Consider the following 13,271-nt stretch of genomic DNA (forward strand, 5'->3'; position numbering starts at 1 on the left):
ACAAATGCCCTTCAAACAATTTCTCATCATGGCTTTTCCAACTCTCGTACACGATATTGATTTGTCTTTTGTGGGTGGTATAGCGGGTGCTGCAGCTGCTCTGTATTGGGGTATCTGGATCGTCTACGCACGATACTTCCATCCTCTATCTAAGTTCCCAGGGCCATTCTCGGCTTCTGTCTCGCGCCTTTGGATTGTTCTGCATGTTCTTCCGGGAGATGCGGAAAAAAGGCAGAGGAAGCTTCACGCGAAATATGGTATGACAGATCAACTACCTTGGGGATCCGGGCTTACCTAGCAGGCCCCGTGGTTCGGATCGCGCCGAACGAACTCATCACCAGCGACCCAGCAGCAATGAAAGCGCTTTATGGCGTCCAGTCGCGAACTACAAAGGTACGTACCTATACAATCATTGCTTACCCGGACCAAACAACGGTTAATTAGTTTGACAGACGGACTTTTATCTCGCGTTCAGACCACCTTGGGGTACGTTGCAACTCATCGGCACCAGCAATTAATACCGTTTCTAATGAGGACAGCTCGCTTCCCAGACCACTTCTCCTCCGAAGGAGGAAAACAGCATGCCGATCGCCGACGCATCGTCAATAACGTGTACACAATGACAAGCATCCTGCAATCAGAGCAATACGTCCACAACTGCATCGATGTGTGGATGGCGAAGCTCGGTGAGATTGCGGATGTGAAGGGGTCATTTGATATGTGGCTGTGGACGAGAATGTAAGTCTCAAGTCAATATCTTCGGAAAATTGAGGCGTGCTAAAACGTTTCCAAGGTACGCATACGACGTAATCGGCGAAATGTACTTTAGCAAGATGTTTGGATTCCTTGAGGCAGGAGGTGATCATCTAGGCTATATTGAGGCTGTGGACGATTTGATCCCCGTGCAGTTCATTGCGGCGAATATGCCGACGTATCTGCGTGGATTGTTCATGCTTACGGGTATAATGCTGCCAAAGGTGCGCGGGGCTTTGAAGGCCATGGATAGACTCTCCGAAACGTCGAACAAGATGCTTAAGGGGAGACTAGCGGCATTGCAGAATCCAGATGCGAAGCCCCAGCGCGCTGATATTCTAGGGAAGCTACTTGACATCTCGCATAACGATGGTAAAAGGCTGGACTTTGAGCTCGATGATATCAAGATGGAGGCATTTGTTGGGCTGTACGTCCTTTAACTCCCATAGATGGACGGAATAATCTGCTAACCTGAAAATCCAGCTTTGCGGGGAGCGAAACCACAGCCCTGACCCTAACTGGAATTCTCTACAACGTCTTCCGCACCCCCCGTGTGTACAACAAACTGCAATCCGAGATCGACTCTGCCTTCGCCTCAGCGCAACTGAACTCCCCAGACGTAACCTACAACGAAGCCTCCAAACTCCCCTATCTAACAGCCTGCATAAAAGAAGGCATCCGCGTCCACCCAATCACAGGCGCATCATTCCCGCGACACGCGCCCGCGGCCGGATGTCAGCTTGGTGGGTCTTATATTCCGGGGGGTACAAGGATAGGGGTCAACCCTGGGGTGATTCACTTTGACAAGAGCGTTTTCGGCGACGACGCGGATGTTTTCAGGCCTGAGAGGTGGATTGAGGGCGATGCGAATAATATGGATAAATATATTATGCAGTTTGGGATGGGCAATCGGACTTGTTTGGGGAAGAATGTGAGTTTGCCATCACTTCGTTTGCCGATTCCCCTCTTACTCTCAATTTCTCATACCTTTGCCATCGACATATTATTGACATAAGATCTGCTTCCGATAAATGTTGCCCTCGGGTATTCGTGCTGTGATTAGGCTGACCAATTGGCAGATTGCAATGTGTGAAATCTACAAAGCCATCCCTCAACTCCTCAAGAGTTTTTTATTCGAGCTGGATAGCAACGAAGAGATGCAGACGACATCTTACTGGTTGCATAAACCGATTGCGCTGGATGTCAAGGTTTGGAGGCGTCAAACGACGATTTAGTGATCCAGGCAGTTCGAGCCGCTTTGCGCCATTGCTCCGGCTGAAGCAGCTGTCGGAAATCACCCGGACTCTGCAGATCTACTTTTGGGCTCACGAAGCGGATGGCAAAAGCAGGATCCCTTGGAATATCTTGTGTTCTTGAAGGGGTAGCTCTGAGCGTTGAAGAACCGTTGATCAGTGCGCTGGCGCTGCATATTAGTTTTTTGCATCTTTCACCATGGGATTGACAATCAGTTAGTCCTGACTAGTATCTCCACCCTTCCTGCCATTGAAGAACGTTTTATTAGTCTTCAGGATTCGAGTCCTTCCATTACAGCCCCCATCAAATATCAAGAAGCTCTGTGGAATTTTCTCACCAAGTCCGGAAATGTCAACGAGCCCGGTCATAACATAAGGTTCCCGGTGCACGCCGAGACTTTAGCCTAAATATGCAATTAGGTCCAGCTATAGGGCTCCGTACCTTTTGCGGTAATCGGAATCAAGTCCCGGGGCGATCCCAATGTCAGTGGATTGGCTGTCTCGTCCAGGAAACCAGAGGCGCACTCACATGGACACCCGTCAACGCCATTGTGAACTCTATCCCTGGATGATCCACGGTTTGCTCATCTTGTGGTGGCAGAGTAAGACATTCCGACTTTGGTACCGAATAGTCGGTCGCTCATTACGAGTTTCCATAGCCTATGGGTGCAGCAGTCCCTGAGCAACTGGACATTAAGAGCAAGGCGCTCAAATCCAGCTATCAATTAATAATGCTCATCTTCGGCGTGGGTCTCATCCTCACCGAGCTTGCAGGAACTGGTAGTCTACCGATCGTTTTTGATTTTGGCCCCCTTGCCAAGCGAAAACTCTCCTTTCTAGCTTCTGGTTCTTCAGGATTGCCACGCATTTTCGCCATGCGGTTGCCTCGTGCTGCTCTGCAGAACAGACTTGAGATCCTCCAGAGAATCCCTGCTGCCGAATGTTTGGTCTTTGGTTGTCCCTGCGCGAATGGCATTCTTAATCGCGCCATAGCGTGCCTGCTAGACTCGCTCCAAGCTTCGATAATTGATGATCTGACAGTCAGCTGGAAGCTACCGTTGTCTCGCAATGAATGAAGATTCTTCTCGCTTCTTGAACTGCATAGCTCGTGTTGAGATAAGATTGGCATTTGTACCAAGTTGCCAGTCAGGTGACAAGTCGCAGAGTCACGGGTCGCGCCTGCCCTATCTCGTTCCTATAACTCCCCAGCAACAACAGGCTGCTTCTACACCTAACAACAGCTTTAACGTTCTTATACTTTACTCCAGCCGCTTATTGATCCTATTCCTTAGAAATTGCTTTTCACCGATCGGCCAGGATTTGAATCGAGCGGACGAACTCCGAAGGATTCACGCTAGGGGCACTACATGCCGCATATGCCGTAGTGTCTCTGGGCAGCCAACCTTCTTTGCAGGAGGTTTCCCGGGGCAAATCCAAGAGTGGTAACCGTAACGAGTCCTGAAACACCTCTGCGCCGCATTTCTGGACCGCACGTATTCAGTGTCACTTCATTTCCATGATTTGGTCGACGCAGTATTGACACAGTCTTGACACAGACTGACACTTGTCAACCTGCCATGACAACTCCACCCGATCTGTCGACCAGACTATCAAGACGCCGAATTTGCTGTCAGTGCCTGCCTCCCGTCGATGGGCGCTGGGCGGGAGTTGTCCGCGACGCCGCGAAACGGGGCGCTTTTCTCCACGTGTGGGGGAGGTGGAAATTGCGATGGGCAGATCTAGAAACTCGTCTAGATTCACCCCAGAATCGCCGATCGAGCCAGTCGCTGGCCGAAGCAGCTGTTCGCAAGGCCTGAAACTAACTCCAGTCCAGTAAACCTTGACCACCTGGGACGGGATCTCAGCCTGGAAGTGTTGGCGCTCAGGAGTCTGACTTTCTGGTACTATGCCTCATCCCATATATCATCATCTGCCGACTTGAGCTTCCGAGTCTTACTTTGGCCATTCTCTCGTTAACCACTCGTCCAAGGTCGTTGTCTATTCGGCAGTTGACATGGGGAACATGTACGCGGAGAGCTTCGCACTCTTGGGGCTGGGCCTGCTCTTCATTCTCGTTCGTGTCTATGTGCGCTGGACGCAGGTCGGGCCGTCGAACTTTCAGCTCGATGACTTTTTGATGCCATTGGCGGGGGTTAGTAGATTCGATGCTTGACATTCTTATCTTGTTCTTGCTTTTTCCTGCCATTCTATACTAACAATATCCTTGTTTCACCTTAGATCGTCTTCGCGATCGAAGTCACCTTGGCCTACCTAGTCGGCTCGAAATACGATGGTCTCACCAACAGTTACATGACCGATGAGCAGCGGGCAGCGCTCGACCCCTCCTCTAGAGAGTACTACAACCGTCAGATGGGCTCTAAGATTCAAGTTGCAGGATGGTCTCTGTATACCATGGTCTTGTGGCTGATCAAGGGCTCCCTGGCGGTTTTCTACTCTCGGCTCACGTACGCATCAACTTCATCCTTTATACAACTCCATACCTGACAGGACCAGGACTGGACTTTCACATTTGCCTACCCGCGTGCGCATTGCATACATCATGCTTGGAGCGACCTATCTCGGGGTCGCTCTGACCATCGTGCTGAGCTGCCAGCCCATGAAGAAGTTCTGGCAGATTAATCCTGATCCAGGGAGTAAGTCAACCTATTCTCCGTGTCCAAATTGTCGGTGCTAATAACATGCAGACATCTGTCAACCCGCCCGATCAATGGTTTACGTCCTCGTCGTTATGATTCCCAACGTCCTCACCGATCTCTACCTAATGTCCATTCCCCTCCCTCTCCTCTGGACCGTGCGCATCGGTATGCGCCGAAAGATAACCCTCATGGGTCTCTTTAGCGGCGCCATCTTCGTCGGCGTTGCAGCTGTCATTCGTGCTGTTATTGTCATGACCGTACGTTTCATTCACTCGCACGTTCCTCAGTGCCTAGTCTCGCTTACACAGATATGTATTCTAGTCCGGCGCAAACGGTGCAATTGAAGGCAGCAAATGGGCCTGCCGCGAATCCTTCGTCTCAATCGTCGTGTCCAACCTCCCCATAATCCAACCCCTTATCCGCCGCGGCGCCTCGAAACTTGGCCTCTCAGGCCTTTTCTCCAACTCCGGCGGTCCCTCAGATTACACGTATGGTCCCTCCGGCCGCCGTCGCGAAGGCGACTACCCGCTTACCTCGCAGGATGCGAGCAGACTGGACACGAGTACCAAGAAAAAGGGCCGGTTCCGACGTGGCATGGGTAGCACTGGTTTCGGAACAAGTGTACATCACACGACTGCTATGGGTAGTGATGAGCAGATTCTCTTCGAAGGCAAGAATGGCAAGGGTGAGCCCGGACCCGGTATTACGGTTACGCATGAGACTGTTATTGAAAGGGAGGAGGCGGGGAGTTCGGATGATGGGAATGGAGTTGGGAATGCTGGATCTGGACAGCCTGGTGGGAGACGCCATTCGCCTGAGCAGTCGCTTTCGTCTGGGGCCAATGCTTGGGATCGCGATGTTCCTGGGCGTAGGGCTTAGAGGCTTATCATTGATTCGAGGGTTGGGATGTGATGAGCGTGGGTATGAGCTTATGTGTATATACCATTCCTTTATATATATCTTTCTTTAATATTTAATACATTGTACGGCTGAGTTTGTAGGGCATATGTTTCGCCCGAGCCCCAGAAATAGTAAACTTCAGGCTCCTTGACCTATTTCCCTTCTTTGATCGTTTTGGACTCTGAAATCCCCAACATAGTAAATGACCCAGCGACAAATAAAGGAAAAAAGGTCCGTCAGAAACCACGCATCTTATTCAATTTTTCAACTGCTAACATCAAATAAGCCATCCTCTTTCCGACTCTACCTCCCCCCTGCCTCCATCATCACCACAAACCAACTCACAGCACTTCACCCCTACAAATCGAACTTCTCCAAATACTCAAAAATAGCCCGATAATGCCCCGTCGCGTTCCTATGCATCGTCAACGCATGCCCACTCCCAGGCTGAATATGCACATCCACATCCCTCGCAGCAGGGAAAGTCTCGTTCCGCAGAGCGTCAAGATCATACGCCCCCGTGCAGTTTCCCTGGCAGACGCCAAAGTCGTATTCGCCCAGTGCGAACTAAGTGTGGCAAGTTCATCAGTATACCACATAGTCTCTCTCGAGGTAATAGGTAACGAAGGTGTAACGGGAAGAACTCACCAAAAGCGGCCCCCTATACTCCGTCGCCGGACTCCCCAGCGCAGCAGCAAGACTCACAAACTCGCCCACTGTCCCGGTCTCCTTGATTCCCTCCGCATAGTCTAATAATTCCTCATCGAAATAACCCTTCTTGAAGAAAATCTGCTGCAGCGCTGTCAAAGTCCCCTGAACAAGGTACCCGCTGTCTCGACTCCCAAACCGTGCAGGATCATTTTGAGCCGCGAACTCAAGCCCAAATGCCCTCTGCCCTGTTTGCCCGAAGAGTGTGCTCGGTATTAAACCTGTTGATATTGCGCCGTCGGCTAGGGACGGGTATGCTGTTAAAACACCGAGTGTGAGGCCTGAGCCTAGGGAGTGGCCGACGAGAACTACCTTTTCGAAAGTAGCGTCGAGGGATCCTGAGCGAGCAAAGAGGACAAGTTCCTTGAGGATTTCCACTTCAACGGGTGTTTGGAGTGTCTTGTACGCGTCTGGTTTATCTGAGGAGCCGACGCCTAGCCGGTCGTAGGTTAATATTGAGTAGCCTGCTGCCAGGGCCGCGTCGACGTAGGAGTATTTCTCTGGGTGGATGGTTGGGTCCCAGTACCTGCCGCCCAACACAACATCAGCGCCTTTTCCCGCCTCAAAACAGCCAAGCAAAGAAAAAAATGTAAAGAACAAACGCACCGCTTATCAAACCCAAACCCATGCGTCGCAATCTGCAAAACCCCCCTTTTCTCCGAATCCTCAGGAACACAAAGCATGGCACTAATACTAAATGTTTCGTTTATGGGGATATCACCCTTGATACGGTCCGCTGGTTTGGGGGCCGTCCAGGTATCGAGGTTCCAGACGAAATCGACTGCGTCGATGGTATTGTCGACGCGGGGGATGTCGTAGAGGGCGTTTGTGGCTGTTATGGGGAGGGAGAGGGTTAGGTCTTTGCAGGGGCGTGGACCCGGGGTTTGGGTTGGGGCTGGAGAGGCGGTGATGAGGGGGAGGAGCGAGAGGGCTCCAAGCACGAAGATAGACGCCATATTGATGCGTAGGAGATGAAGCTGTAATTGATGGTTGTAGTGATTGGGTTGTTGTCTCTGTTCGTGATGGCGGCTGCTGGCTTTAAGTATGTCGACGCAGCTTAGAAGGCGCAGCAAAGATCCAGATCGTAATGTTTGACAACATGGCTGTGTCCTCTTTTCCAAACGCATACGCCGCGGTCAGCAGCTTCCAAAGTGTGTCTTACCTGTCTTTCGAACCACCCCGGTCCCCACACTCTTCCGGGACTCGGGGCTCCTGTCAGCAGGAGTGGTGCTGGAGGGAGTATGCCTCTAGTTTGCAATATACTTGCAATCTACTAATCAGGATAGCCACCTAGTAAGTAGGGTAATATTACTTATAATAGTCTAGGGGCAAGGAACAGGCTTATAATAATAATTTAAGAGGGAGGTCTAGAGTACAGGGCTTCACCCTTCACTCCCCAGGGCGCTAAACAATCCAAAAAACAAACAAGAAACAAGATTTCAAAGTAATCGGACTGTCGTCAAGTTGATCCCAGTATATCCGCGTGGTTGGGGCCGGCCACTGAATCGTATGCGTATTCGGATACCAAGGGCTCATTGACCTCATCTTACAGTAAGCATCGGATAATGCGGAATCGATACACATTCTACCATAGGCATACAGCTAGGTAGCTCTACACTGCCGTGTTATTTTATCTCATCATTATCGAAAGGTGCTGATAATGGGTTAAGAAAGTACTGCTGTGCTCCTGGTGATACCAAATAAACCAACCTGGACTATCACGCACTAGTCCAATATAGGAACACACCATACCTCATCCGGCTTAGCCAGTTCATTGCACACTCTACCACCAGTGAGCCTTAAATGACCCTCGCTCTTGGAACGTCGTATATTAAGCCCATTGCCACGCCGTATATCTATATCTAATCGACTCTGTTCTATCATTCACTAAATTATACTAACTTGCTTGGAAACGTCCGAAATAATGAACTTATGACGCACGCCCTGCCTCCCTTCATGCGTAAAGGACCAGTGGGAGGCGTATTCACCCGTAGTTACTGGACTACTATTTTTGACGTATCACATTGCGTAGGTTAATTAACGATTCCTTGGAACTGGTGCTTAGAAAGGTTGTACCGTCTGGGAAGGGAGACAATTCTTATCTTGACCTGCTTCTGAGGGATAGTCAAGCACAATACCAAAGTAAGAGTCAAAAATGAATTGAATCCCCTCAAAAGACACGAAAAATGCAAAAGGACTTAGTCCACGAGAGCCAGTCTGAAGGCCTGGATGTTGATATTGAACGCATAGGGGCTTTTCTCCTCCAATGTCCTTTGTCTGTATGGCCCTGAATTCAAGTCTTGCATTCATGAAGAGGGACCGTTCATTGTCAATCGTGACAAAAGGCGCATTGTACTGAGGACTCTTTCTCACCTCCTGCGGTCTATCCTACTAGTACTTACGCCTCGCGCTCGCGCATCTCGTCATTGACTTGAGCCTTGATTGCCGATGTGTTGGGGAGACAAATGGAGGGACCAATTGGGCTGCGAGAGAAGGAACTCGGTACTGCTGACACAGGAGGATAATGAACTAGCATTTCAAAGGACCAAGATGCTGGACTGGGGTGCCACGTAGTTCTCTTAGAGTTGGGTCCTGCCTTCGTAGTGGAGGGGGATAGATTTTCCGGAGTTAATGCAGAATCAGGCTGTTAAGGATGATATTAAGTGTGTTATGAGAAATAGTCGAACCAGTTGGAAGATAAATGTATATGTTATATTGTAAGTTAATAGCTTTGGACAAAAGCTCTATCCACAAAATGTGCAAAGTAATCACCCGTCCCCCCTCCCTCAGACCCCTATATCCAATGAACTGAAGGTACCAAATACAAATTCATCACGACAACCACCTGAATCTCCTCAGTTATAAGCCCACAATTGCCTTATCTGGTGCTAACTCTGCCATTATCCTTCCTTTTGGCATAGATGTTTGGCCGCTGTTGCGGGTACTCGTTCAATCTGTTCTCGAACACCAATTCATTCCCGCCAGACTCCTCGCGCTGAAAGTCCGAATCCATAAAATTCGGATCCTCCCTGAGTCTCTGAATGGAGTCTGCGTCCCTGTATACAGGTCTTGAAAAGTCGCGGGCAAATATCTGCAAGGTAAAAGGGCTGCCTGTCACATCCCAGACCTGATTTTCGGACAAACTACATACTTTGCAGATACCCTCTCTCCAACTCAGATGATTAGTATCGCAGTCGGGGCAAGTGGTAATATGGTTGGGATGTCTGGGCGGTCATATCTCTGGCACTTGATGGTGACTGGGGTGTTGCATAGAGGGCAGAATGTGTTGTCCGGTCGAGCCATTGTCGTCCCTGGGGAAAAAGGAAAAGCGAGGATACTGAATGATAGACTGAAGACAGATATGCTCCTCTTATGCTCGATCCTAAGACACACCTTCCTCTCAGAAAGACTGTGAATTCCCTCCAAGTTCTATGAATCCGACTGAAGCTTTTGATAAATCTTGAAGAGATACGTATCCAAATCACGGTCCATATTATCATGGCGATTGATATCACAAGAGCAATACATGGTTCATACTATCAAAACCCCGCCCTTCCCTTGATTTATTTCTTAGATCACTCCGAAGGCGGGTTCAAGTTGCTCATTCCTACCAACTTCGACTCAACCGTTTAACTTGGTAAAGAGTAATGAGGTCGTAGACAGGTGGGGAAGTGTCAACTTGCGCGTATACAGTACACGACACCAGCAGCTAGGGCTGGAGTGGTCGCACGTCGCGGAATCAGAAGCCAACCTTACTAACAAGCCACCGTAGACTTAGAAAACTAATCGGTTGTGGCCGAATAATTCATCTCAGGAACATAAGCTAGATACTGGAGGGTTGCATTCAGGGCACAAGACCACCCACGCACGTTTCCCGCTCCGCGATCCCCATTGGGAGAGGGAAAGGGCCCGGCGCCTTGGCGGCAGCTTGGCCCCGAATGCCAAGAGCGATGAGCTGCGTCTCCTCTGCACGTGTGGCAGCTATGCTGTTGCACAGGCTTCCAGAGCTTCTAGCGTCGTGGGTGATCGATTACGACATGAGGTGGGACAAGATGGCACGAGATCTAAATGCAGGCTGATCCCCTGATCTGGATTCTTTCTTCCACTGTCCCCCCAGGTACCAAGCAACCAATTATTTCAGTGACCATGGTTCGAACAAGCTTTGCCTGGGCTCTGCTGCCTGCTATCGCAACCGCTGCTGCTCTTCAACGTCGCGAGCACAATTCGGCCTTTGATTATGACGCCCTTAGCTTGAGGACTGTCGGCGGTCCCAACACTCTGGTAAGTTCCACAAGCCCACAAGCCCCTGCTAATCCACCAAACCAATAACCCCCCCAGGACTGGCGCATCTGGCTCGAACACAACGGCAACCCCATCTCCTTCTGGCACGACGTCCCCCTCTACCCAACCACATCCAGCAACAAAATAGTAAACTTCGTCGTCGAAATCCCGCGCGGCGAAAACGGCAAGATCGAGATCCGGCGCCCCGAACCTCTAAACCCCATCTTCCACGACGACCGCAACGACGCGCCGCGCTTCGTCGAGAACGTTTGGCCCTTCGTGACATATCCATTCCTGTACGGGTCCATCCCGCAGACTTGGGAAAGTCCGAATTTCAATCACAGTTTTACGAATGAGCCTGGTGATAATGACCCCATGGATTTGTTTGATATTGGGCAGGATAGAGGGTATACGGGGCAGGTTAAGCAGGTGAAGGTCCTTGGGGCTTTGGCGTTGAATGATGGGGGTGAGACGGATTGGAAGGTTTTGGGGATTGACGTTAATGATCCGATTGCGCCGCTTGTTGATAGTATGTTTTACTGGGTGTTCCTTTCCTGGAGGTTTGCGAGCTGACGATGTTGAGACTTCAAGGATGTTGAGAAGTACCGACCTGGTCTTATCAAGGCTTACTACGACTGGTTTACTGTACGCCCTCTTTTTACCAGGAATGGATAACTACTAATAAACGAGAACAGTACTACAAGATCGCCCGCGGCGACGAGCTCATCCCGATCGTCGGCAACTCTTATGTTAACGCTACATTCGCCGCCTCCAAAATTGAAGAAAGCCACGGTTACTGGCTGGACCTGGTCAAGGGCGCCGTTGACACGAATGAAATCAGCTATAACCAGACCTCGCGCCCCGATATCGCGGGCAGCTTCGTGTCCAGTAGCAATGCTACCAACATCTTCGACATCCCTGTTGAGTCGGATGAGAAGCCCGCTGAACCGAAGCCTGCACGATATGATCAGTGGTTCTACCTTGATGAGGACTTCCAACTCATCGAGGAAAATGTTGTTGAGGAGTAATGTGGAGCTTTAGGTTCCCTGGATGGAGATGTACTATAGCAGATAAACTAGTTTGCAGACAGCAAGGCATCGCTTGCATTACCACGTATAGACTGTCTTTTCCGGCTTTACTCCAAATCACGACTTCTTTCATGGCCAACCGGGAACCTGATGGGGAGAGACGAACTCGGACTTCGGCCCGCTCCCAGGGATTCCATTTCCGCGGCATTGAGAATAGACCGCAACAAAAGCGCACGCAATCAAATTTGAAAAAGGACAAGTCTGGGTGCATGTGCTCAGTGATTCCTCAAGCTACATCATAAACAGAAAATGCTGGTTTCGGCCGGTATTGAAGATGACTTTTAGGAACGGGAACGGGAAAACGGCTCATCTTCGGCAGCAGAAATAAAAGGAAGCTCGTCAAATTGAAAATCTGCACTTTTCAGACTCGTTAGAAGCCTGCACGACTAATCAATGTCCTACCGCCGAAGATGATCGCCGTGAACTATACTTCATATAGGGTCAGTTTGCGAAGCCGGCGCGGCTTGTGGGGGGATCGACAGGGCGAGCCCTCTTATCTCCGAGCTGCATTGCAGGTACTGTGCGAATGAGTATACGCAAGCAATATGAAGATTGCGTAGACAGGTGCGAAGTTAATAACTGACTTGCGGGTTCTCCGCAGAAAGTGATGCCCGTCATGGGTTCTTAAAAGGCCATGGGCAGACTGTTCAAACAGAGAACAACGGCCGCAAACTTCCTGGAATACACCATTAGGCAGCAATCATCATGGAGGGATCTCTTCTCAATGCTGCAGTGGCGCTCACAGCCCTTCTTTTACCCGCATACGCAACAGCCACCGCGACCCCCTCCGCCTCCGCAGCCACAACCTCACCGTCCTGCAACGCAGCAACCCTAAACACAACAACCTACCTCTACCCCATCATAACCGCCGGAACAACAATCTTCGATGTCGCCAACGCCACAGGCCGCGGCGTCTGCGACATCGGCCGCCAAAACCTCATGGCAGACGTGACAATCGTCCCAAACGTCGGGCAAGAGATTCTCATCCCCCCAGAGACCTGCACCCCCGACAACGAAAGCTGCCTCCTCCCAAACACAACTACCACAAACACCTGCATCGTCGGCGGCCCACGCCTCTACTACACCGTCAACGGAGACACATACGCGCGGATCGCACAACGCCTAAACATAACAGTCGACTCCCTGATGGCCATGGTCCTCGCCGACGAAGCAGCCGGTGATGACGAGCAATTGGAGCCTGGAAATTTCGTCAAGGTCCCACTTTGTTCGCCGAGTTCGTGCACGATTGAGCCGTATGAGTTTACGTGGGGGGTGTATAAGGATTTGGCGGAGCGGTTTGGAACTACGGTGGGACAGATTATGATGCTTAGTCCGACTTATAATTATTCGTCTGCGGCGTTTGCGGAGGGGGGGACGTTCCCGCCTATTAATGTTTTGACTAATTGTTCTGTTGGGAGGAATGTTACTTCGTTGGATTAGGGGGTATCAGTTATGGGTCTAGAAGCGGATCTACAAAGTTTTTGAGGTCTTTTTGCTGGTAGACTATATGTATAGTATTCGGTTTGAAGCTAGGGCTATTGTTCTCTCATTGATCAATAACCTGACATACAATCCAATCTATGATGTAATTGCCAGTCTCAAGCATCCTTCCTACCATTACCTCCCTCCTC

At 50.3% G+C, this 13,271-nt stretch overlaps 5 protein-coding genes across 5 annotated transcripts; 4 read left to right on the top strand and 1 right to left on the bottom strand.

The window, feature by feature from the left end:
- Positions 1 to 28: 28 nt before the first annotated feature.
- Positions 29 to 1,988, top strand: BDV14DRAFT_205366 (cytochrome P450; the record flags this gene model as incomplete). Its single annotated transcript, XM_073774712.1, has 7 exons — positions 29 to 257; positions 302 to 393; positions 453 to 486; positions 540 to 738; positions 794 to 1,180; positions 1,237 to 1,684; positions 1,833 to 1,988. The coding sequence occupies 7 exons, from the start codon at positions 29 to 31 to the stop codon at positions 1,986 to 1,988; spliced, it is 1,545 nt and encodes a 514-aa protein (XP_073622731.1).
- A 1,294-nt stretch (positions 1,989 to 3,282) lies between these two features.
- BDV14DRAFT_184071 (uncharacterized protein) lies at positions 3,283 to 5,689 on the top strand. The gene is made up of 5 exons (XM_073770456.1): positions 3,283 to 4,158; positions 4,245 to 4,471; positions 4,521 to 4,660; positions 4,712 to 4,920; positions 4,985 to 5,689. Exons 1-5 carry the CDS (start codon positions 4,021 to 4,023, stop codon positions 5,540 to 5,542), a joined length of 1,272 nt encoding a protein of 423 aa, XP_073622732.1. The 5' UTR covers positions 3,283 to 4,020; the 3' UTR covers positions 5,543 to 5,689.
- Positions 5,690 to 5,920: 231 nt separating this feature from the next.
- Positions 5,921 to 7,227, bottom strand: BDV14DRAFT_212155 (alpha/beta hydrolase; the record flags this gene model as incomplete). Its single annotated transcript, XM_073776252.1, has 3 exons — positions 5,921 to 6,130; positions 6,212 to 6,797; positions 6,878 to 7,227. The coding sequence occupies 3 exons, from the start codon at positions 7,225 to 7,227 to the stop codon at positions 5,921 to 5,923; spliced, it is 1,146 nt and encodes a 381-aa protein (XP_073622733.1).
- Positions 7,228 to 10,417: 3,190 nt separating this feature from the next.
- Positions 10,418 to 11,580, top strand: BDV14DRAFT_205369 (inorganic pyrophosphatase; the record flags this gene model as incomplete). The annotated part of the gene is made up of 4 exons (XM_073774713.1): positions 10,418 to 10,552; positions 10,610 to 11,081; positions 11,136 to 11,197; positions 11,248 to 11,580. 4 exons carry the CDS (start codon positions 10,418 to 10,420, stop codon positions 11,578 to 11,580), a joined length of 1,002 nt encoding a protein of 333 aa, XP_073622734.1.
- A 470-nt stretch (positions 11,581 to 12,050) lies between these two features.
- Positions 12,051 to 13,080, top strand: BDV14DRAFT_193512 (uncharacterized protein; the record flags this gene model as incomplete). Its single annotated transcript, XM_073771788.1, has 3 exons — positions 12,051 to 12,080; positions 12,201 to 12,204; positions 12,440 to 13,080. 3 exons carry the CDS (start codon positions 12,051 to 12,053, stop codon positions 13,078 to 13,080), a joined length of 675 nt encoding a protein of 224 aa, XP_073622735.1.
- Positions 13,081 to 13,271: the final 191 nt, after the last annotated feature.

The sequence above is a fragment of the Aspergillus stella-maris genome (assembly GCF_047715825.1).
Source record: "Aspergillus stella-maris strain CBS 113639 unplaced genomic scaffold BDV14scaffold_94, whole genome shotgun sequence".
Taxonomy (NCBI): domain Eukaryota; kingdom Fungi; phylum Ascomycota; class Eurotiomycetes; order Eurotiales; family Aspergillaceae; genus Aspergillus; species Aspergillus stella-maris.

Bases quoted from the DNA above. Each gene is read 5' to 3' on its own strand.
- BDV14DRAFT_184071 (XM_073770456.1), top strand. From the start codon at position 4,021: ATGGGGAACATGTACGCGGAGAGCTTCGCACTCTTGGGGCTGGGCCTG. The intron at 4,159-4,244 runs GTTAGTAGATTC...GTTTCACCTTAG, and splicing joins TTTTGATGCCATTGGCGGGG to ATCGTCTTCGCGATCGAAGT. The intron at 4,472-4,520 runs GTACGCATCAAC...TGACAGGACCAG, and splicing joins GTTTTCTACTCTCGGCTCAC to GACTGGACTTTCACATTTGC.